At 46.4% G+C, this 24,182-nt stretch overlaps 1 protein-coding gene across 1 annotated transcript in view; it reads right to left on the bottom strand.

The window, feature by feature from the left end:
• The window catches only part of LOC127911314 (zinc finger CCHC domain-containing protein 24-like), a 66,665-nt gene extending 44,353 nt beyond the window's left edge, over positions 1-22,312 (bottom strand). Inside the window, exons 1-2 of the mRNA XM_052477531.1 lie at positions 21,859-22,312; positions 9,128-9,316 (exon numbers count right to left, since the gene is read on the bottom strand). Coding sequence (XP_052333491.1) covers positions 9,128-9,316; positions 21,859-22,095 — 426 coding nt within the window. The 5' untranslated portion in view covers positions 22,096-22,312. The remainder of the gene's footprint in view (positions 1-9,127; positions 9,317-21,858) is intronic.
• Positions 22,313-24,182: the final 1,870 nt, after the last annotated feature.

The raw sequence follows: 24,182 nt of genomic DNA, 5'->3' as shown, positions 1-24,182 counted from the left end.
CATGTTCCCCCACCACTCCCGCAGCATGTTCCCCCCACTCCCGCAGCATGTTCCCGCCCCCCACTCCCGCAGCATGTTCCCCCCACTCCCGCAGCATGTTCCCCCACTCCCCAGCACACCCACACTCCCCATACACACACACACACACACACATACACACACACACACACACACACACACACACACACACACACACACACACACACACACACACACACACACACACACACACACACACACACACACACACACACACACACACACACACACACACACACACACAAGAATCCCAACCAGGCCAGCATAAAGTGTTTCCAGACTGCAGCACATTAAAAGGGTCGTGGCTCTGCTAGAAGGGAAGCAACTATCTCTCCAGTCTTACGGGACATGGCTGATGTATGTCCTCAGCATGTTGATCTGGCATCTACCATTCCAATGCATTATGGGAAGGTAAAAGATGTCAGGGGATACTCAGAATGTTGTCCTCAGCATGTTGATCTGGCATCTACCATTCCAATGCATTATGGGACGGTAAAAGATGTCAGGGGATACTCAGAATGTTGTCATCAGCATGTTGATCTGGCATCTACCATTCCAATGCATTATGGGAAGGTAAAAGATGTCAGGGGATACTCAGAATGTTGTCCTCAGCATGTTGATCTGGCATCTACCATTCCAATGCATTATGGGAAGGTAAAAGATGTCAGGGGATACTCAGAATGTTGTCCTCAGCATGTTGATCTGGCATCTACCATTCCAATGCATTATGGGAAGGTAAAAGATGTCAGGGGATACTCAGAATGTTGTCACCAGCATGTTGATCTGGCATCTACCATTCCAATGCATTATGGGTAGCATGGATTATATTTATAAGTTGTTGTAAACATTTTTGACTGGCTGTAAATTGATTCTTAGAAGTCTTGGGGTTTTCTGACAACAGTTTTTTTCTCCAGATCATGACATTAGATGACATTTACATTTTGACACAGTCATTTTAGTTAATTTAGTTGTCATTTGACAGGGATTTGTCTCACATTCAATAGCACTGAGGTTGAAGACAACATTAAACCCATTGACATACAAACAGGGATTTGTCTCACATTCAATAGCACTGAGGTTAAAGACAACATTAAACCCATTGACATACAAACAGGGATTTGTCTCACATTCAATAGCACTGAGGTTGAAGACAACATTAAACCCATTGACATACAAACAGGGACTTGTCTCACATTCAATAGCACTGAGGTTAAAGACAACATTAAACCCATTGACATACAAACAGGGATTTGTCTCACATTCAATAGCACTGAGGTTAAAGACAACATTAAACCCATTGACATACAAACAGGGATTTGTCTCACATTCAATAGCACTGAGGTTAAAGACAACATTAAACCCATTGACATACAAACAGGGATTTGTCTCACATTCAATAGCACTGAGGTTAAAGACAACATTAAACCCATTGACATACAAACAGGGATTTGTCTCACATTCAATAGCACTGAGGTTGAAGACAACATTAAACCCATTGACATACAAACAGGGCAGAGATTGAGCGAAGACTGAAACCAACAGGTCCACTGACTAAACTGCTTTACAGATTTCAGATTTGCCCCATTTTTACGCTTTTACACTCAGTTTTTGTTCACACTTTTGTAATAGAAAAACAACCAAACTGGTTTAAGCATTGCTGCGCACGTATCGAGGGGAAGACTTGAGGTCTGGGAAAAATCGAAGAAGCTTTCATTTTCAAGTGTAGTTGTCCATTAATTCAGTGTGCATGTCCTGCACTGTGGTTTGGTTAGCGGCGTTTCTATATTATTATATAATATTATAATTATATATTTCTATAAGCTCAGTAAGAGCACATGTAACAAGTTCGCAAATCAAATGCCCGCTGGACAGCGACAAACAAGTATATTCATCTTTATTTATTGTCATTTAAATGAGTTTGTAACAGTGAAGTGTTGCGTTAGATTACATAGCTACCTCAAATCGTTATTTCAAATCATTTCAGCGACTTCAGAGTTATAGCTAGCTAGCTAGCTAACGAAACGTATCTCGTCAGCAGGCTCAGGTAAATAAAAATCCATCGAGAAACAGCCACATAATCACGTCATGAGATTTGTAAAATGAAAAAAGGAATATAATAATATGAAGCGAATGGTTTCCTCCGTCTACCCATTTAGAGTATTTCTGTCCTTATCCGGGTGACAAAACATTTCCTAACACACCTGCGAACTTTGTTCGGTACTTTTAAGGTTGGCACCAACATGCAACATCTCAGGCAGCAGGCAGAGTGGCCAGAACCAATGGTCCTTCAGCTCAGGGAGCAGGCAGAGTGGCCAGAACCAATGGTCCTTCAGCTCAGGGAGCAGGCAGAGTGGCCAGAACCAATGGTCCTTCAGCTCAGGGAGCAGGCAGAGTGGCCAGAACCAATGGACCTTCAGCTGGCCAGAACCAATGGTCCTTCAGGGAGCAGGCAGAGTGGCCAGAACCAATGGTCCTTCAGCTCAGGGAGCAGGCAGAGTGGCCAGAACCAATGGTCCTTCAGCTCAGGGAGCAGCGACACTATTCACAGCCCAGTGTAATGTAATTACAGTAGTATAGTAGTGTTTAATGTTGGACTTTTTGAAACTTCATGTATTTGTATTGTTTTTTAAATGTAGAAATAAAAATTAAATGGTTGTAAACTTTAATGTTTATTTGTTGTAGCTGGGAGTGATAATTAGCGCTAATACATTTGTGTTTACCATCATTTAGCCTTTACTTGTGTTATGAACGATCAAATGGGTCTGGCTTTTAAAGCAAGTACAGCGTCATGTGCTAGAGTCTTTATGGATGAGTCTTTATGGATGAGTCTTTATGGATGAGTCTTTATGGATGAGTCTTTATGGATGAGGCTTTATGGATGAGGCTTTATGGATGAGTCTTTATGGGTGAGTCTTTATGGGTGAGTCTTTATGGATGAGTCTTTATGGATGAGTCTTTATGGATGAGGCTTTATGGATGAGTCTTTATGGATGAGTCTTTATGGATGAGTCTTTATGGATGAGGCTTTATGGATGAGTCTTTATGGATGAGTCTTTATGGATGAGGCTTTATGGATGAGTCTTTATGGATGAGTCTTTATGGATGAGTCTTTATGGATGAGTCTTTATGGATGAGTCTTTGTGGATGAGGCTTTATGGATGAGTCTTTATGGATGAGTCTTTATGGATGAGTCTTTATGGATGAGGCTTTATGGATGAGTCTTTATGGATGAGTCTTTATGGATGAGTCTTTATGGATGAGTCTTTATGGATGAGTCTTTATGGATGAGTCTTTATGGATGAGTCTTTATGGATGAGTCTTTATGGATGAGTCTTTATGGATGAGTCTTTATGGATGAGTCTTTATGGATGAGTCTTTATGGATGAGTCTTTATGGATGAGTCTTTATGGATGAGTCTTTGTGGATGAGGCTTTATGGATGAGTCTTTATGGATGAGTCTTTATGGATGAGTCTTTATGGATGAGGCTTTATGGATGAGTCTTTATGGATGAGTCTTTATGGATGTGTTATGAATGACCGAAGGTGTGTCATTTCAAACGAAGTATTACAGGACAACTACATACTACTACAAGTGTCAATAAATAGGTCTTTAACGTTCTGCTGATTTTATTAACAGCCACAAAGTCATAATTATGGCTATTTCCACAATTTCTCTTCTTAAAAGTAGCTTTTTTTTACACCTAACGATAACTAATGAAAGCCAAGTTTGATGGGTTTTGTCCACCAGACCCTCCGTGCACCCTACTTCAACTTGTTGCACCTGTCAGGTCTCGTCTCCTCTACCCTGTTCGTCTCTCAACCTCGCTGTTCAAATCAGTTGGCTCTTGGCACTTCATGCTTTAGAGTTTTTGATTTTGTTTTCAATGGCTGTCTTCAGGCTGTTTATGTCCCTCGTTTCCTCTCATATCACGGACCAGCAAGCTACTTGTTTTCACAACATTTCCTGGGCGGGAGGGCATCTCTCCAGGAACAGGGTTGGAGAGCCCTGATATAAACCTACAGGAGGGTACCTCTCCAGGAACAGGGATGGAGAGCCCTGATGTAAACCTACAGGAGGGTATCTCTCCAGGAACAGGGTTGGAGAGCCCTGATGTAAACCTACAGGAGGGTACCTCTCCAGTAACAGGGTTGGAGAGCCCTGATGTAAACCTACAGGAGGGTACCTCTCCAGGAACAGGGTGGAGAGCCCTGATGAGGAGGGTACCCTCCAGGAACAGGGTGTGATGTAAACCTACAGGAGGGTATCTCTCCAGGAACAGGGTTGGAGAGCCCTGATGTAAACCTACAGGAGGGTACCTCTCCAGGAACAGGGTTGGAGAGCCCTGATGTAAACCTACAGGAGGTATCTCTCCAGGAACAGGGTTGGAGAGCCCTGAGGTAAAACAGGAGGGTTTCTCTCCAGTAACAGGGTTGGAGAGCCCTGATGTAAATCTACAGGAGGGTACCTCTCCAGGAACAGGGATGGAGAGCCCTGATGTAAACCTACAGGAGGGTACCTCTCCAGGAACAGGGTTGGAGAGCCCTGATGTAAACCTACAGGAGGGTACCTCTCCAGGAACAGGGTTGGAGAGCCCTGATGTAAACCTACAGGAGGGTATCTCTCCAGGAACAGGGTTGGAGAGCCCTGATGTAAACCTACAGGAGGGCATCTCTCCAGGAACAGGGTTGGAGAGCCCTGATGTAAACCTACAGGAAGGTACCAGGAACAGGGATCCATGTAAAACAGGAGGGTTCCAGGAGAGCCCTGATGTAAACCTACAGGAGGGTACCTCTCCAGGAACAGGGATGGAGAGCCCTGATGTAAACCTACAGGAGGGTACCTCTCCAGGAACAGGGTTGGAGAGCCCTGATGTAAACCTACAGGAGGGCATCTCTCCAGGAACAGGGTTGGAGAGCCCTGATGTAAACCTACAGGAGGGTACCTCTCCAGGAACAGGGTTGGAGAGCCCTGATGTAAACCTACAGGAGGGTATCTCTCCAGGAACAGGGTTGGAGAGCCCTGATGTAAACCTACAGGAGGGTATCTCTCCAGTAACAGGGATGGAGAGCCCTGATGTAAACCTACAGGATGGTATCTCTCCAGTAACAGGGATGGAGAGCACTGATGTAAACCTACAGGAATGTATCTCTCCAGGAACAGGGTTGGAGAGCCCTGATGTAAACCTACAGGAGGGTACCTCTCCAGGAACAGGGATGGAGAGCCCTGATGTAAACCTACAGGATGGTATCTCTCCAGTAACAGGGATGGAGAGCACTGATGTAAACCTACAGGAATGTATCTCTCCAGGAACAGGGTTGGAGAGCCCTGATGTAAACCTACAGGAATGTATCTCTCCAGGAACAGTGATGGAGAGCCCTGATGTAAACCTACAGGAGGGTACCTCTCCAGGAACAGGGATGGAGAGCCCTGATGTAAACCTACAGGAGGGTACCTCTCCAGGAACAGGGTTGGAGAGCCCTGATGTAAACCTACAGGAGGGTACCTCCACAGGAACAGGGATGGAGAGCACTGATGTAAACCTACAGGAAGGTATCTCTCCAGGAACAGGGTTGGAGAGCCCTGATGTAAACCTACAGGAGGGTTTCTCTCCAGGAACAGGGTTGGAGAGCCCTGATGTAAAACCTACAGGAGGGTACCTCCACAGGAACAGGGTTGGAGAGCCCTGATGTGAACCTACAGGAGGGATGTGAACCTACAGGAGGGTATCTCTCCAGGAACAGGGTTGGAGAGCCCTGATGTAAACCTACAGGAATGTATCTCTCCAGGAACAGGGTTGGAGAGCCCTGATGTAAACCTACAGGAATGTATCTCTCCAGGAACGGTGATGGAGAGCCCTGATGTAAACCTACAGGAGGGTACCTCTCCAGGAACAGGGTTGGAGAGCCCTGATGTAAACCTACAGGAGGGTATCTCTCCAGGAACAGGGTTGGAGAGCCCTGATGTAAACCTACAGGAGGGTAACTCTCTAGGTACAGGGTTGGAGAGCCCTGATGTAAACCTACAGGAGGGTATCTCTCCAGTAACAGGGTTGGAGAGCCCTGATGTAAACCTCCAGGAGGGTATCTCTCCAGGAACAGGGTTGGAGAGCCCTGATGTAAACCTACAGGAAGGTACCTCTCCAGTAACAGGGATGGAGAGCCCTGATGTAAACCTACAGGAGGGTACCTCTCCAGGAACAGGGATGGAGAGCCCTGATGTAAACCTACAGGAGGGTACCTCTCCAGGAACAGGGTTGGAGAGCCCTGATGTAAACTCTCCAGGAACAGAGCAGGGTAAACCTACAGGAGGGTATCTCTCCAGGAACAGGGTTGGAGAGCCCTGATGTAAACCTCCAGGAGGGTATCTCTCCAGGAACAGGGTTGGAGAGCCCTGATGTAAACCTACAGGAAGGTACCTCTCCAGTAACAGGGATGGAGAGCCCTGATGTAAACCTACAGGAGGGTATCTCTCCAGGAACAGGGATGGAGAGCCCTGATGTAAACCTACAGGAGGGTACCTCTCCAGGAACAGGGATGGAGAGCCCTGATGTAAACCTACAGGAGGGTACCTCTCCAGGAACAGGGATGGAGAGCCCTGATGTAAACCTACAGGAGGGTACCTCTCCAGGAACAGGGTTGGAGAGCCCTGATGTAAACCTACAGGAGGGTACCTCTCCAGGAACAGGGTTGGAGAGCCCTGATGTAAACCTACAGGAGGGTTTCTCTCCAGGAACAGGGTTGGAGAGCCCTGGACTAGATATACACTACTGTTCAAAAGTTTGGGGTCACAAATTTCCTTGTCTTTGAAGGAAAAGCACATTTTTTGTTGATCTTTAGAAAACCCTTTTGCAATTATGTTAGCACAGCTGAAAACTGTTGTCTGATTAAAGAAGCAATAAAACTGGCTTTTAGACTAGTTGAGTATCTGGAGCATCAGCATTACAGGCTCAAAACGGCCAGAAACAAAACTTTCTTCGGAAACTCGTCAGTCTATTCTTGTCTGAGAAATTAAGGCTATTCCATGCGAGAAATTGGCAAGAAACTGAAGATCTCATACAACGCTGTGTACTACTCCCTTCACAACCCCCGTACTTTATCACAGAGTTTTAGATCTTAATGATGGTTTAGTGGCATGGATATAGAAGTCCTAAAACTCTAGAACCCCCGTACTTCATCAGAGTTTTAGATCTTAATGATGGTTTAGTGGCATGGATATAGAAGTCCTAAAACTCTAGAACCCCCGTACTTCATCAGAGTTTTAGATCTTAATGATGGTTTAGTGGCATGGATATAGAAGTCCTAAAACTCTAGAACCCCGTACTTCATCAGAGTTTTAGATCTTAATGATGGTTTAGTGGCATGGATATAGAAGTCTCTAGAAAATCAGAGTTTTAGTGGCTAGTCCTAAAACTCCCCCGTACTTCATCAGAGTTTTAGAAGATCAGAGTTTTAGATTAATGATGGTTTAGTGGCATGGATATAGAAGTCCTAAAACTCTAGAACCCCGTACTTCATCAGAGTTTTAGATCTTAATGATGGTTTAGTGGCATGGATATAGAAGTCCTAAAACTCTAGAACCCCGTACTTCATCAGAGTTTTAGATCTTAATGATGGTTTAGTGGCATGGATATAGAAGTCCTAAAACTCTAGAAGTGGCCCTAAAACTCTAGAACTTCATCAGAGTTTTAGATCTTAATGATGGTTTAGTGGCATGGATATAGAAGTCCTAAAACTCTAGAACCCCCGTACTTCATCAGAGTTTTAGATCTTAATGATGGTTTAGTGGCATGGATATAGAAGTCCTAAAACTCTAGAACCCCCGTACTTCATCAGAGTTTTAGATCTTAATGATGGTTTAGTGGCATGGATATAGAAGTCCTAAAACTCTAGAACCCCCGTACTTCATCAGAGTTTTAGATCTTAATGATGGTTTAGTGGCATGGATATAGAAGTCCTAAAACTCTAGAACCCCCGTAATTCATCACAGAGTTTTAGCTCTTATCAGAAACATGATATCAGCGTGTGTGAGCTCTTCAGATTCATTGTGATTGTGAGTCTTGTCACATCAAGGGACATTACTATTGACAAACCATTAATCCTGCTTAGTTATGTAACCGCTGACCATCTTTCCTCAACAGTTCATCATCAGGCATTTGTTTTCAAAGCAGACCAAGGTGGCTGCACTCTACTGTACTGTAGCTGCTTTGCTTCAGAAGGGCCCATGCCCGGCTCACCTGAGGGTAGTGTGTGGAGGGCCCAGGCCCGGCTCACCTGAGGGTAGTGTGTGGAGGGCCCAGGCCCGGCTCACCTGAGGGTAGTGTGTGTGTGTGGAGGGGCCAGGCCCGGCTCACCTGAGGGTAGTGTGTGTGTGTGGAGGGGCCATGCCCGGCTCACCTGAGGGTAGTCATTGATGGTGTGTGTGTGAGTGAGAGAAGGGCCCATGCCCGGCTCACCTGAGGGTAGTGTGTGTGTGTGGAGGGCCCATGCCCGGCTCACCTGAAGGTAGTGTGTGTGTGTGGAGGGCCCATGCCCGGCTCACCTGAAGGTAGTGTGTGTGTGTGTGAGGGCCCATGCTCACCTGAAGGTAGTGTGTGTGTGTGTGGAGGGCCCATGCCCGGCTCACCTGAAGGTAGTGTGTGTGTGTGGAGGGCCCATGCCCGGCTCACCTGAGGGTAGTGTGTGTGTGTGTGGAGGGCCCATGCCCGGCTCACCTGAGGGTAGTCATTGATGGTGTGTGTGTGAGTGAGAGAAGGGCCCATGCCCGGCTCACCTGAGGGAGTGTGTGTGTGGAGGGCCCATGCCCGGCTCACCTGAAGGTAGTGTGTGTGTGTGTGGAGGGCCCATGCCCGGCTCACCTGAGGGTAGTCATTGATGGTGTGTGTGTGAGTGAGAGAAGGGCCCATGCCCGGCTCACCTGAGGGTAGTGTGTGTGTGTGGAGGGCCCATGCCCGGCTCACCTGAGGGTAGTGTGTGTATGTGTGATGGGGCCATGCCCGGCTCACCTGAGGGTAGTGTGTGTGTGTGGAGGGCCCATGCCCGGCTCACCTGAGGGTAGTGTGTATGTGTGATGGGGCCATGCCCGGCTCACCTGAGGGCAGTCTTTGATGTAGTGTCCTTTGTTGAAGCAGAGATGGCACAGGTAGTTGGGCGGCGGTTGCTTGCTGGGTTTGCGTGACTCAGAGGAGACGGAGAGGTCAGAGAAGGGGTCTGTCAGAGAACTCAGGCCGTCTACGATGTTGTTGAGCGAGGAGCTTTTATACAAGTTGCTGTTTAAGGCCTGCGGATAGAAAACGGTGAGGGCTCTAGTCAATCCATAGCACTGAACATCCTCTTTATAGCGACAAAGGCAATGTGGTCGAGGAGACCGCATTCACGGTCGAGGAGACTATATTCACGGTCGACGAGACCGCGCTCACGGTCGAGGAGACTATATTCACGGTAAACGCTGCATAATGACCTTTACATTTTTACACAGCTCTTCAGCGAAACCTCTGAGACACAGATTGAATAGAGCCCTGAGGAGAATATGGGCATGGGAATATAATTCATAACAAAGTCTGTCAATAAAATAATGGGAAAGAAACTAGTCTTTCTGAAAACATCAATTACAGATGAGCCTGTCTCTAACACTGCATTAAGAGTGAATAACACATGGTTTAGAGCATGTTAAAGGCCCAATCTGGGATATTAGACACCACAACTTGATAGGTTTTCCTGTTTGCTAGTCTCCTCACTCTGCACAACAGAACCAGACGTTCTTTGATTGCGTTGTCGTTCGGTCTACGACCAGAAAGAGTTCCATTTCTTTGGAGGAACAGAATGTCTTTGTCAAAGATCTGTTTTCTAATTCACCCCATTTGGGTGAATCAGAACCATTGTGTCTGTGGTTCAGAGAGAAGAACTGACTGTGGTACCAGTGTGTCTGTGGTCCAGAGGAGAACTGACTGTGGTACCAGTGTGTCTGTGGTCCAGAGGAGAACTGACTGTGGTACCAGTGTGTCTGTGGTCCAGAGGATAGCTGACTGTGGTACCAGTGTGTCTGTGGTCCAGAGAGGAGAACTGACTGTGGTACCAGTGTGTCTGTGGTCCAGAGGAGAACTGACTGTGGTACCAGTGTGTCTGTGGTCCAGAGAGGAGAACTGACTGTGGTACCAGTGTGTCTGTGGTCCAGAGGAGAACTGACTGTGGTACCAGTGTGTCTGTGGTCCAGAGGAGAACTGACTGTGGTACCATCGTGTCTGTGGTCCAGAGGAGACAGCTGGGTTGTATGGTTGACCTTACAGTTGGGTTGTTTGGTTGACTCTACTGCTGGGTGGTTTGGTTGACTCTACTGGGTTGTTTGGTTGACTCTACTGCTGGGTTGTTTTGGTTGACCCTACTGCTGGGTTGTTTGGTTGACCCTACTGCTGGGTTGTTTGGTTGACCCTACAGCTGGGTTGTTTGGTTGACTCTACTGCTGGGTTGTTTGGTTGACCCTACTGGGTTGTTTGGTTCACTCTACTGCTGGGCTGTTTGGTTGACTCTACTGCTGGGTTGTTTGGTTGATCCTACTGGGTTGTTTGGTTGACTCTACTGCTGGGTGATTTGGTTGACTCTACTGGGTTGTTTGGTTGACTCTACTGCTGGGTTGTTTGGTTGACTCTACTGGGTTGTTTGGTTGACTCTACTGCTGGGTTGTTTGGTTGATCCTACTGCTGGGTTGTTTGGTTGACTCTACAGCTGGGTAGTTTGGTTGACTCTACTGGGTTGTTTGGTTGACTCTACTGCTGGGTGGTTTGGTTGACCCTACTGCTGGGTTGTTTGGTTGACTCTACTGCTGGGTTGTTTGGTTGACCCTACTGCTGGGTTGTTTGGTTGACTCTACTGCTGGGTTGTTTGGTTGACCCTACTGGGATGTTTGGTTGACTCTACTGCTGGGTTGTTTGGTTGACCCTACTGCTGGGTTGTTTGGTTGACTCTACTGCTGGGTTGTTTGGTTGACCCTACTGGGTTGTTTGGTTGACTCTACTGCTGGGTAGTTTGGTTGACTCTACTGCTGGGATGTTTGGTTGACTCTACTGCTGGGTTGTTTGGTTGACCCTACTGCTGGGTTGTTTGGTTGACTCTACTGCTGGGTTGTTTGGTTGACTCTACTGCTGGGTAGTTTGGTTGACTCTACTGCTGGGTTGTTTGGTTGACTCTACTGCTGGGTTGTTTGGTTGACTCTACAGCTGGGTTGTTTGGTTGACTCTACTGCTGGGTTGTTTGGTTGACTCTACTGCTGGGTTGTTTGGTTGACTCTACTGCTGGGTTGTTTGGTTGACTCTACTGCTGGGTTGTTTGGTTGACTCTACTGCTGGGTTGTTTGGTTGATCCTACTGCTGGGTTGTTTGGTTGACTCTACTGCTGGGTAGTTTGGTTGACTCTACTGCTGGGTTGTTTGGTTGATCCTACTGCTGGGTTGTTTGGTTGACTCTACTGCTGGGTAGTTTGGTTGACTCTACTGCTGGGTTGTTTGGTTGACTCTACTGCTAGGTTGTTTGGTTGACCCTACTGCTGGGTTGTTTGGTTGACCCTACTGCTGGGTTGTTTGGTTGACTCTACTGCTGGGTAGTTTGGTTGACTCTACTGCTGGGTAGTTTGGTTGACTCTACTGCTGGGTAGTTTGGTTGACTCTACTGCTGGGTAGTTTGGTTGACTCTACAGCTGGGTTGTTTGGTTGATCCTACTGCTGGGTTGTTTGGTTGATCCTACTGCTGGGTTGTTTGGTTGACCCTACAGCTGGGATGTTTGGTTGATCCTACTGCTGGGTTGTTTGGTTGATCCTACTGCTGGGTAGTTTGGTTGACTCTACTGCTGGGTAGTTTGGTTGACTCTACAGCTGGGTTGTTTGGTTGATCCTACTGCTGGGTTGTTTGGTTGATCCTACTGCTGGGTTGTTTGGTTGACTCTACTGCTGGGTTGTTTGGTTGACTCTACTGCTGGGTTGTTTGGTTGACTCTACTGCTGGGTTGTTTGGTTGACTCTACTGCTGGGTTGTTTGGTTGATCCTACTGCTGGGTTGTTTGGTTGATCCTACTGCTGGGTTGTTTGGTTGACTCTACTGCTGGGTAGTTTGGTTGACTCTACTGCTGGGTAGTTTGGTTGACTCTACTGCTGGGTTGTTTGGTTGATCCTACTGCTGGGTTGTTTGGTTGATCCTACTGCTGGGTTGTTTGGTTGATCCTACTGCTGGGTTGTTTGGTTGACTCTACAGCTGGGTTGTTTGGTTGACTCTACTGCTGGGTTGTTTGGTTGACTCTACTGCTGGGTTGTTTGGTTGACTCTACTGCTGGGTTGTTTGGTTGACTCTACTGCTGGGTAGTTTGGTTGACTCTACTGGGTTGTTTGGTTGACCCTACAGCTGGGATGTTTGGTTGATCCTACTGCTGGGTTGTTTGGTTGACTCTACTGCTGGGTGGTTTGGTTGACTCTACTGCTGGGTGGTTTGGTTGACTCTACTGGGTTGTTTGGTTGACTCTACTGCTGGGTTGTTTGGTTGACTCTACTGCTGGGTTGTTTGGTTGACCCTACTGCTGGGTTGTTTGGTTGACTCTACTGCTGGGTTGTTTGGTTGACCCTACTGCTGGGTTGTTTGGTTGACTCTACAGCTGGGTTGTTTGGTTGACTCTACTGCTGGGTAGTTTGGTTGACTCTACTACTGGGTTGTTTGGTTGATCCTACTGCTGGGTTGTTTGGTTGACTCTACTGGGTTGTTTGGTTGACTCTACTACTGGGTTGTTTGGTTGACTCTACTGGGTTGTTTGGTTGACTCTACTGGGTTGTTTGGTTGACTCTACTGGGTTGTTTGGTTGACTCTACTGCTGGGTGGTTTGGTTGACTCTACTGGGTTGTTTGGTTGACTCTACTGCTGGGTTGTTTGGTTGACTCTACTGCTGGGTTGTTTTGGTTGACCCTACTGCTGGGTTGTTTGGTTGACCCTACTGCTGGGTTGTTTGGTTGACTCTACTGCTGGGTTGTTTGGTTGACCCTACTGCTGGGTTGTTTGGTTGACTCTACAGCTGGGTTGTTTGGTTGATCCTACTGCTGGGTTGTTTGGTTGACTCTACTGGGTTGTTTGGTTGTTTCTACTGCTGGGTTGTTTGGTTGACTCTACTGCTGGGTTGTTTGGTTGACCCTACAGCTGGGTTGTTTGGTTGACTCTACTGCTGGGTTGTTTGGTTGATCCTACTGCTGGGTTGTTTGGTTGACTCTACTGCTGGGTTGTTTGGTTGACCCTACAGCTGGGTTGTTTGGTTGACCCTACTGCTGGGTTGTTTGGTTGACCCTACAGCTGGGTTGTTTGGTTGACTCTACTGCTGGGTTGTTTGGTTGACCCTACTGCTGGGTTGTTTGGTTGACTCTACTGCTGGGTTGTTTGGTTGACTCTACTGGGTTGTTTGGTTGACTCTACTGCTGGGTTGTTTGGTTGACCCTACTGCTGGGTTGTTTGGTTGACTCTACTGCTGGGTTGTTTGGTTGACCCTACTGCTGGGTTGTTTGGTTGACTCTACTGCTGGGTTGTTTGGTTGACCCTACTGCTGGGTTGTTTGGTTGACCCTACTGCTGGGTTGTTTGGTTGACTCTACTGCTGGGTAGTTTGGTTGACTCTACTGCTGGGTAGTTTGGTTGACTCTACTGCTGGGTTGTTTGGTTGACTCTACTGCTGGGTTGTTTGGTTGACCCTACTGCTGGGTTGTTTGGTTGACTCTACTGGGTTGTTTGGTTGACTCTACTGGGTTGTTTGGTTGACTCTACTGCTGGGTTGTTTGGTTGACCCTACTGCTGGGTTGTTTGGTTGACTCTACTGCTGGGTTGTTTGGTTGACTCTACTGCTGGGTTGTTTGGTTGACTCTACTGGGTTGTTTGGTTGACTCTACTGCTGGGTTGTTTGGTTGACTCTACTGGGTTGTTTGGTTGACTCTACAGCTGGGTTGTTTGGTTGACTCTACTGGGTTGTTTGGTTGACTCTACTGGGTTGTTTGGTTGACTCTACTGCTGGGTTGTTTGGTTGACTCTACTGGGTTGTTTGGTTGACTCTACTGCTGGGTTGTTTGGTTGACTCTACTGGGTTGTTTGGTTGACTCTACTGCTGGGTTGTTTGGTTGACTCTACTGCTGGGTTGTTTGGTTGACTCTACTGGGTTGTTTGGTTGACTCTACTGCTGGGTTGTTTGGTTGACCCTACTGCTGGGTTGTTTGGTTGACTCTACTGCTGGGTTGTTTGGTTGACTCTACTGCTGGGTAGTTTGGTTGACTCTACTGCTGGGTTGTTTGGTTGACTCTACTGCTGGGTTGTTTGGTTGACCCTACTGCTGGGTTGTTTGGTTGACTCTACTGCTGGGTTGTTTGGTTGACTCTACTGCTGGGTTGTTTGGTTGACTCTACAGCTGGGTTGTTTGGTTGACTCTACTGCTGGGTTGTTTGGTTGACTCTACTGCTGGGTAGTTTGGTTGACTCTACTGCTGGGTTGTTTGGTTGACCCTACTGCTGGGTTGTTTGGTTAACTCTACTGCTGGGTAGTTTGGTTGACTCTACAGCTGGGTTGTTTGGTTGATCCTACAGCTGGGTTGTTTGGTTGATCCTACTGCTGGGTTGTTTGGTTGATCCTACTGCTGGGTAGGTTGGTTGACTCTACTGCTGGGTAGTTTGGTTGACTGTACAGCTGGGTTGTTTGGTTGATCCTACTGCTGGGTTGTTTGGTTGATCCTACTGCTGGGTTGTTTGGTTGACCCTACAGCTGGGTTGTTTGGTTGATCCTACTGCTGGGTTGTTTGGTTGACTCTACTGCTGGGTAGTTTGGTTGACTCTACTGCTGGGTAGTTTGGTTGACTCTACAGCTGGGTTGTTTGGTTGATCCTACTGCTGGGTTGTTTGGTTGATCCTACTGCTGGGTTGTTTGGTTGACCCTACAGCTGGGTTGTTTGGTTGACTCTACTGCTGGGTTGTTTGGTTGACTCTACTGCTGGGTAGTTTGGTTGACTCTACTGGGTTGTTTGGTTGACCCTACAGCTGGGATGTTTGGTTGATCCTACTGCTGGGTTGTTTGGTTGACTCTACTGCTGGGTGGTTTGGTTGACTCTACTGCTGGGTGGTTTGGTTGACTCTACTGCTGGGTAGTTTGGTTGACTCTACAGCTGGGTTGTTTGGTTGACTCTACTGCTGGGTAGTTTGGTTGACTCTACTGGGTTGTTTGGTTGATCCTACTGCTGGGTAGTTTGGTTGACTCTACTGGGTTGTTTGGTTGACTCTACTGCTGGGTTGTATGGTTGACCTTACAGTTGGGTTGTTTGGTTGACCCTACTGCTGGGTAGTTTGGTTGACTCTACTGCTGGGTTGTTTGGTTGACTCTACTGCTGGGTTGTTTGGTTGACCCTACTGGGTTGTTTGGTTGACTCTACTGGGTTGTTTGGTTGACTCTACTGGGTTGTTTGGTTGACTCTACTGCTGGGTTGTTTTGGTTGACCCTACTGGGTTGTTTGGTTGACTCTACTGCTGGGTAGTTTGGTTGACTCTACTGCTGGGTTGTTTGGTTGATCCTACTGCTGGGTTGTTTGGTTGACTCTACTGCTGGGTTGTTTGGTTGACTCTACAGCTGGGTTGTTTGGTTGACTCTACAGCTGGGTTGTTTGGTTGATCCTACTGCTGGGTTGTTTGGTTGACTCTACTGCTGGGTAGTTTGGTTGACTCTACTGCTGGGTGGTTTGGTTGACTCTAGTTTAGTAGGGGCGTGGCTTTCAGATGGTTATTTTAGCCACCCGTGAAAGTAAATGTCATTCCTGTTCATCTGATCTTTTAATGTCAAACATTGAGATGTTTGCAGCTTCAATGAGGCTTACAGAAGTGTAAAGCGCACAGAATATTTATTTGCAGTATGTTAGTCTACCATGATCAACAGTAATGACATTTACTCTCACGGGTGGCAAATGAGATCTATCTGAAAGTCATGCCTCTTATAAGCCACGAATCTTACCTTCCCATTTTCAGCAAGGGTACCAATCCAATGGGTTTACTGTACAGTATGGTGGAGCTACTGTACAGTAAGGTGGAGCTAGGGTTTACTGTACAGTATGGTGGAGCTACTGTACAGTAAGGTGGAGCTAGGGGTTTACTGTACAGTATGGTGGAGCTACTGTACAGTAAGGTGGAGCTAGGAGTTTACTGTACAGTATGGTGGAGCTAGGGGTTTACTGTACAGTATGGTGGAGCTAGGGGTTTACTGTACAGTATGGTGGAGCTAGGGGTTTACTGTACAGTATGGTGGAGCTAGGGGTTTACTGTACAGTATGGTGGAGCTACTGTACAGTAAGGTGGAGCTAGGGGTTTACTGTACAGTATGGTGGAGCTAGGGGTTTACTGTACAGTAAGGTGGAGCTAGGGGTTTACTGTACAGTATGGTGGAGCTAGGGGTTTACTGTACAGTATGGTGGAGCTAGGGGTTTACTGTACAGTATGGTGGAGCTAGGGGTTTACTGTACAGTATGGTGGAGCTAGGGGTTTACTGTACAGTATGGTGGAGCTAGGGGTTTACTGTACAGTATAGTGGAGCTAGGGGTTTACTGTACAGTATGGTGGAGCTAGGGGTTTACTGTACAGTATGGTGGAGCTAGGGGTTTACTGTACAGTATGGTGGAGCTAGGGGTTTACTGTACAGTATGGTGGAGCTAGGGGTTTACTGTACAGTATAGTGGAGCTAGGGGTTTACTGTACAGTATGGTGGAGCTAGGGGTTTACTGTACAGTATGGTGGAGCTACTGTACAGTAAGGTGGAGCTAGGAGTTTACTGTACAGTATGGTGGAGCTAGGGGTTTACTGTACAGTATGGTGGAGCTAGGGGTTTACTGTACAGTATGGTGGAGCTACTGTACAGTAAGGTGGAGCTAGGGGTTTACTGTACAGTATGGTGGAGCTAGGGGTTTACTGTACAGTAAGGTGGAGCTAGGGGTTTACTGTACAGTATGGTGGAGCTAGGGGTTTACTGTACAGTAAGGTGGAGCTAGGGGTTTACTGTACAGTATGGTGGAGCTAGGGGTTTACTGTACAGTATGGTGGAGCTAGGGGTTTACTGTACAGTATGGTGGAGCTAGGGGTTTACTGTACAGTATGGTGGAGCTAGGGGTTTACTGTACAGTATAGTGGAGCTAGGGGTTTACTGTACAGTAAGGTGGAGCTAGGAGTTTACTGTACAGTATGGTGGAGCTAGGGGTTTACTGTACAGTATAGTGGAGCTAGGGTTTACTGTACAGTATGGTGGAGCTAGGGGCTTTACTGTACAGTATGGTGGAGCTAGGGGCTTTACTGTACAGTATGGTGGAGCTAGGAGTTTACTGTACAGTATAGTGGAGCTAGGGTTTACTGTACAGTATGGTGGAGCTAGGGGCTTTACTGTACAGTATGGTGGAGCTAGGGGCTTTACTGTACAGTATGGTGGAGCTAGGGGCTTTACTGTACAGTATGGTGGAGCTAGGGGCTTTACTGTACAGTAAGGTGGAGCTAGGAGTTTACTGTACAGTATGGTGGAGCTAGGGTTTACTGTACAGTATGGTGGAGCTAGGGGTTTACTGTACAGTATGGTGGAGCTAGGGGTTTACTGTACAGTATGGTGGAGCTAGGGGTTTACTGTACAGTATGGTGGAGCTAGGGGTTTACTGTACAGTATGGTGGAGCTAGGGGTTTACTGTACAGTATGGTGGAGCTAGGGGTTTACTGTACAGTATGGTGGAGCTAGGGGTTTACTGTACAGTATGGTGGAGCTAGGGGTTTACTGTACAGTATGGTGGAGCTAGGGGTTTACTGTACAGTATAGTGGAGCTAGGGGTTTACTGTACATTATGGTGGAGCTCAGGGTTTACTGTACAGTATGGTGGAGCTACTGTACAGTATGGTGGAGCTCGGGGTTTACTGTACAGTATGGTGGAGCTAAGGGTTTACTGTACAGTATGGTGGAGCTACTGTACAGTATGGTGGAGCTAGGGGTTTACTGTACAGTATGGTGGAGCAAGAGGGGTTTACTGTACAGTATGGTGGAGCTAAGGGTTTACTGTACAGTATGGTGGAGCAAGAGGGATTTACTGTACAGTATGGTGGAGCTAGGGGTTTACTGTACAGTATAGTGGAGCTAGGGGTTTACTGTACAGTATGGTGGAGCTAGGGGTTTACTGTACAGTATGGTGGAGCTATTGGTTTTACTGTACAGTATGGTGGAGCTAGGGGTTTACTGTACAGTATGGTGGAGCTGGGGGTTTACTGTACCGTATGGTGGAGCTACTGTACAGTATGGTGGAGCTAGGGGTTTACTGTACAGTATGGTGGAGCTAAGGGTTTACTGTACAGTATGGTGGAGCTATTGGTTTTACTGTACAGTATGGTGGAGCTAATGGATTACTGTACAGTATGGTGGAGCTGGGGGTTTACTGTACAGTATGGTGGAGCTGGGGGTTTACTGTACAGTATGGTCGAGCTACTGTACAGTATGGTGGAGCTACTGTGCAGTATAGTGGAGCTAGGGGGTTTACTGTACAGTATAGTGGAGCTAGAGGTTTACTGTACAGTATGGTGGAGCTACTGTGCAGTATAGTGGAGCTAGGGGTTTACTGTACAGTATAGTAATAATAATAATAATAATAATATATGCCATTTAGCAGACGCTTTTATCCAAAGCGACTTACAGTCATGTGTGCATACATACTGTACAGTATGGTGGAGCTACTGTACTGTATGGTGGAGCTAGGGGTTTACTGTACAGTATGGTGGAGCTAGGGGTTTACTGTACAGTATGGTGGAGCTACTGTACAGTAAGGTGGAGCTAGGGGTTTACTGTACAGTATGGTGGAGCTAGGGGTTTACTGTACAGTATGGTGGAGCTACTGTACAGTATGGTGGAGCTAGGGGTTTACTGTACAGTATGGTGGAGCTGGGGTTTACTGTACAGTATGGTGGAGCTAGGGGTTTACTGTACAGTATGGTGGAGCTGGGGGTTTACTGTATACTATGGTGGAGCTAGAGGTTTACTGTACAGTATGGTGGAGCTAGGAGTTTACTGTACAGTATGGTGGAGCTAGGGGTTTACTGTACAGTATAGTGGAGCTACTGTACAGTATGGTGGAGCTAAGGGTTTACTGTACAGTATGGTGGAGCTAGGGGTTTACTGTACAGTATAGTGGAGCTACTGTACAGTATGGTGGAGCTAGGGGTTTACTGTACAGTATGGTGGAGCTAGAGGCTTTACTGTACAGTATGGTGGAGCTAGGGTTTACTGTACAGTATGGTGGAGCTAGAGGCTTTACTGTACAGTATGGTGGAGCTGGGGGTTTACTGTACAGTATGGTGGAGCTGGGGGTTTACTGTACAGTATGGTGGAGCTGGGGGTTTACTGTACAGTATGGTGGAGCTAGGGGTTTACTGTACAGTATAGTGGAGCTACTGTACAGTATGGTGGAGCTAGAGGTTTTACTGTACAGTATGGTGGAGCTACTGTACAGTATGGTGGAGCTAGGGGTTTACTGTACAGTATGGTGGAGCTAAGGGTTTACTGTACAGTATGGTGGAGCTGGGAGTTTACTGTACAGTATGGTGGAGATAGGGGTTTACTGTACAGTATGGTGGAGCTGGGGGTTTACTGTACAGTATGGTGGAGCTAGAGGGTTTACTGTACAGTATGGTGGAGCTATTGTTTTTACTGTACAGTATGGTGGAGCTGGGGGTTTACTGTACAGTATGGTGGAGCTGGGGGTTTACTGTACAGTATGGTGGAGCTGGGGGTTTACTGTACAGTATAGTGGAGCTACTGTACAGTATGGTGGAGCTAGGGGTTTACTGTACAGTATGGTGGAGCTAATGTACAGTATGGTGGAGCTACTGTACAGTACGGTGGAGCTACTGTACTGTATGGTGGAGCTAGGGGTTTACTGTACAGTATGGTGGAGCTAGAGGGTTTACTGTACAGTATGGTGGATCTACTGTACAGTATGGTGGAGCTACTGTACAGTATGGTGGAGCTAGGGGTTTACTGTACAGTATGGTGGAGCTAGGGGTTTACTGTACAGTATGGTGGAGCTAGAGGGTTTACTGTACAGTATGGTGGATCTACTGTACAGTATGGTGGAGCTACTGTACAGTATGGTGGAGCTAGGGGTTTACTGTACAGTATGGTGGAGCTAGGGGTTTACTGTACAGTATGGTGGAGCTAGAGGGTTTACTGTACAGTATGGTGGATCTACTGTACAGTATGGTGGAGCTAGGGGTTTACTGTACAGTATGGTGGAGCTACTGTACAGTGTGGTGGAGCTACTGTACAGTATGGTGGAGCTACTGTACTGTATGGTGGAGCTAGGGGTTTACTGTACAGTATGGTGGAGCTAGAGGGTTTACTGTACAGTATGGTGGATCTACTGTACAGTATGGTGGAGCTACTGTACAGTATGGTGGAGCTGGGGGTTTACTGTACAGTATGGTGGAGCTACTGTACAGTATGGTGGAGCTGGGGGTTTACTGTACAGTATGGTGGAGCTAGGGGTTTACTGTACAGTATGGTGGAGCTAGGGGTTTACTGTACAGTATGGTGGAGCTAGGGGTTTACTGTACAGTATGATGGAGCTGGGGGTTTACTGTACAGTATGGTGGAGCTAGGGGTTTACTGTACAGTATGGTGGAGCTAGGGGTTTACTGTACAGTATGGTGGAGCTAGGGGTTTACTGTACAGTATGGTGGAGCTAGGGGTTTACTGTACAGTATGGTGGAGCTAGGGGTTTACTGTACAGTATGGTGGAGCTAGGGGTTTACTGTACAGTATGGTGGAGCTAGGGGTTTACTGTACAGTATGGTGGAGCTAGGGGTTTACTGTACAGTATGGTGGAGCTAGGGGTTTACTGTACAGTAAGGTGGAGCTAGGGGTTTACTGTACAGTATGGTGGAGCTAGGGGTTTACTGTACAGTATGGTGGAGCTAGGGGTTTACTGTACAGTATGGTGGAGCTAGGGGTTTACTGTACAGTATGGTGGAGCTAAGGGTTTACTGTACAGTATGGTGGAGCTAGGGGTTTACTGTACAGTATGGTGGAGCTAGGGGTTTACTGTACAGTATGGTGGAGCTAGGGGTTTACTGTACAGTATGGTGGAGCTGGGGGTTTACTGTACAGTATGGTGGAGCTGGGGGTTTACTGTACAGTATGGTGGAGCTGGGGGTTTACTGTACAGTATGGTGGAGCTGGGGGTTTACTGTACAGTATGGTGGAGCTAGGGGTTTACTGTACAGTATGGTGGAGCTAGGGGTTTACTGTACAGTATGGTGGAGCTAGGGATTTACTGTACAGTATGGTGGAGCTAGGGGTTTACTGTACAGTATGGTGGAGCTAAGGGTTTACTGTACAGTATGGTGGAGCTAGGGGTTTACTGTACAGTATGGTGGAGCTAGGGGTTTACTGTACAGTATGGTGGAGCTAGGGGTTTACTGTACAGTATGGTGGAGCTAGGGGTTTACTGTACAGTATGGTGGCACATTGGATTGCTTGCTGAAAATGGGAAGGTAAGATTCGTAGCCCTATATGGGATGAGTACAATAACTTATTAGAATCAAAAACCAAATGATATAAGAACATATTCGTGCTTCAAGTGAATGTGTAGGCATACGCAGCGTTTATGTTAATTATAACATCGCCATTCACATGATTAAACCTACTTTTCTCTCAAGTTTGTTCCATGTATGACATAATACATTACTGGATTCAGTTTTTTAATACAAGTTCTTTGACATGACATGATGGAATTCGAACAAATAACATATCTGAAGTTAAATACAATTCTACCTCATTCCTCTGAAGTCGCACGAAGTTGATGAGATAGTTGGAGTTGAGCGCAGTGCTCAGGTCGACAGCAGCCTCGGACCGCTGTTTGTTGTTCCGGTCGCGTGGAGAACTCTCCGATTCCGTTCGGAACGCATCCAAGGTATTGGTCTGTTGCGTGTCATGTAGCGACGTGTAAAGCAAGTTCAGTAGTTTTGCTGGTTGGTACACAGAGGTACCCGTGTCAATGGCAGACATCATGTTGATCTTTGGAAGAGGAACGCACGTCTTGGAGTTGAAGCGCCACCGTAATTTTTTTGTGTAGAGAAGTAGCCAAACCAAATTACTATTTTTTATTTATTTTTTATTTATCATTCGACCTCTTCAACCTGATAAACAAATAAATCCTTGCATTCACCTCAAATAGCTATATGGGACTCCAATACCTGGTTTATTGTCACGGGAGAACCGTAGTGAAAACATGACAGGGCGAAAAGTTTGTGCCAGTCAAAAACATGTGTGGACTCCCTTCCAGTAGTACAGTCACAGCAGGACACAGCAGGGATGCGCTCATTGCATATTTTCTCTCCGTCATTGGAGTGCGTCATTACGAATGTAGGAGGTCCGATGCTTGGAGCGCTTCAGTGAGTATGGAAGGATATGAATGGCCAATTACTGAGGAATTAGTATCCCAATGGCAGTAATACTGGTAAAACAATACCAGTACTAAAGTAGTAATATAATTAAGTCAATTTATATTGTTGTAAGTCTGTTAGCCTAATCATGCATTTCATATTCATACACCCCTCGAAATTAACATTCAATTGTGTGGGTAATAAGATGGTGTGTATCTTGAGTGGCACAGTAAGTGTTTGGGTGTTAAATAACGAGACAGAGGCATTGATGCGAGTAACCAGTCTTGTTCAGTACATTGCAATACCTCCGGGTATCTCAAGCACACCGGTAAAAACACTGGAGTTGCAGTAATCAACATTTACCAACAGATGGCATCACTGTGCCATCTTTCACCCATAACAGGAAGTTAGTCATTCACATCACTGTGCCATCTTATTACCCATAACAGGAAGTTAGATATTCACATCACTGTGCCATCTTATTACCCATAACAGGAAGTTAGCCATTCACATAACTGTGCCATCTTGTTAGCCATTCACATTACTGTGCCATCTTATTACCCATAACAGGAAGTTTGCCATTCACATCACTGTGCCATCTTATTACCCCTAACAGGAAGTTAGCCATTCACATCACTGTGCCATCTTGTTAGCCATTCACATTACTGTGCCATCTTATTACCCATAACAGGAAGTTAGCCATTCACATCACTGTGCCATCTTATTACCCCTAACAGGAAGTTAGCCATTCACATCACTGTGCCATCTTATTACCCCTAACAGGAAGTTAGCCATTCACATCACTGTGCCATCTTATTACCCCTAACAGGAAGTTAGACATTCACATCACTGTGCCATCTTGTTAGCCATTCACATCACTGTGCCATCTTATTACCCATAACAGGAAGTTAGACATTCACATCACTGTGCCATCTTATTACCCATAACAGGAAGTTAGACATTCACATCACTGTGCCATCTTATTACCCCTAACAGGAAGTTAGACATTCACATCACTGTGCCATCTTGTTAGCCATTCACATTACTGTGCCATCTTATTACCCATAACAGGAAGTTAGACATTCACATCACTGTGCCATCTTATTACCCATAACAGGAAGTTAGACATTCACATCACTGTGCCATCTTATTACCCATAACAGGAAGTTAGACATTCACATCACTGTGCCATCTTATTACCCCTAACAGGAAGTTAGACATTCACATCACTGTGCCATCTTGTTAGCCATTCACATTACTGTGCCATCTTATTACCCATAACAGGAAGTTAGCCATTCACATCACTGTGCCATCTTATTACCCCTAACAGGAAGTTAGACATTCACATCACTGTGCCATCTTGTTAGCCATTCACATCACTGTGCCATCTTATTACCCCTAACAGGAAGTTAGACATTCACATCACTGTGCCATCTTGTTAGCCATTCACATCACTGTGCCATCTTATTACCCATAACAGGAAGTTAGACATTCACATCACTGTGCCATCTTGTTAGCCATTCACATTACTGTGCCATCTTATTACCCATAACAGGAAGTTAGCCATTCACATCACTGTGCCATCTTATTACCCATAACAGGAAGTTAGACATTCACATCACTGTGCCATCTTATTACCCATAACAGGAAGTTAGCCATTCACATAACTGTGCCATCTTGTTAGCCATTCACATTACTGTGCCATCTTATTAC

Source organism: Oncorhynchus keta, chromosome 24 (assembly GCF_023373465.1).
Source record: "Oncorhynchus keta strain PuntledgeMale-10-30-2019 chromosome 24, Oket_V2, whole genome shotgun sequence".
Lineage (NCBI taxonomy): Eukaryota > Metazoa > Chordata > Actinopteri > Salmoniformes > Salmonidae > Oncorhynchus > Oncorhynchus keta.
The sequence above is the reverse complement of the archived record's forward strand: the minus strand, read 5'-3'. Positions and strand labels throughout refer to the sequence as shown.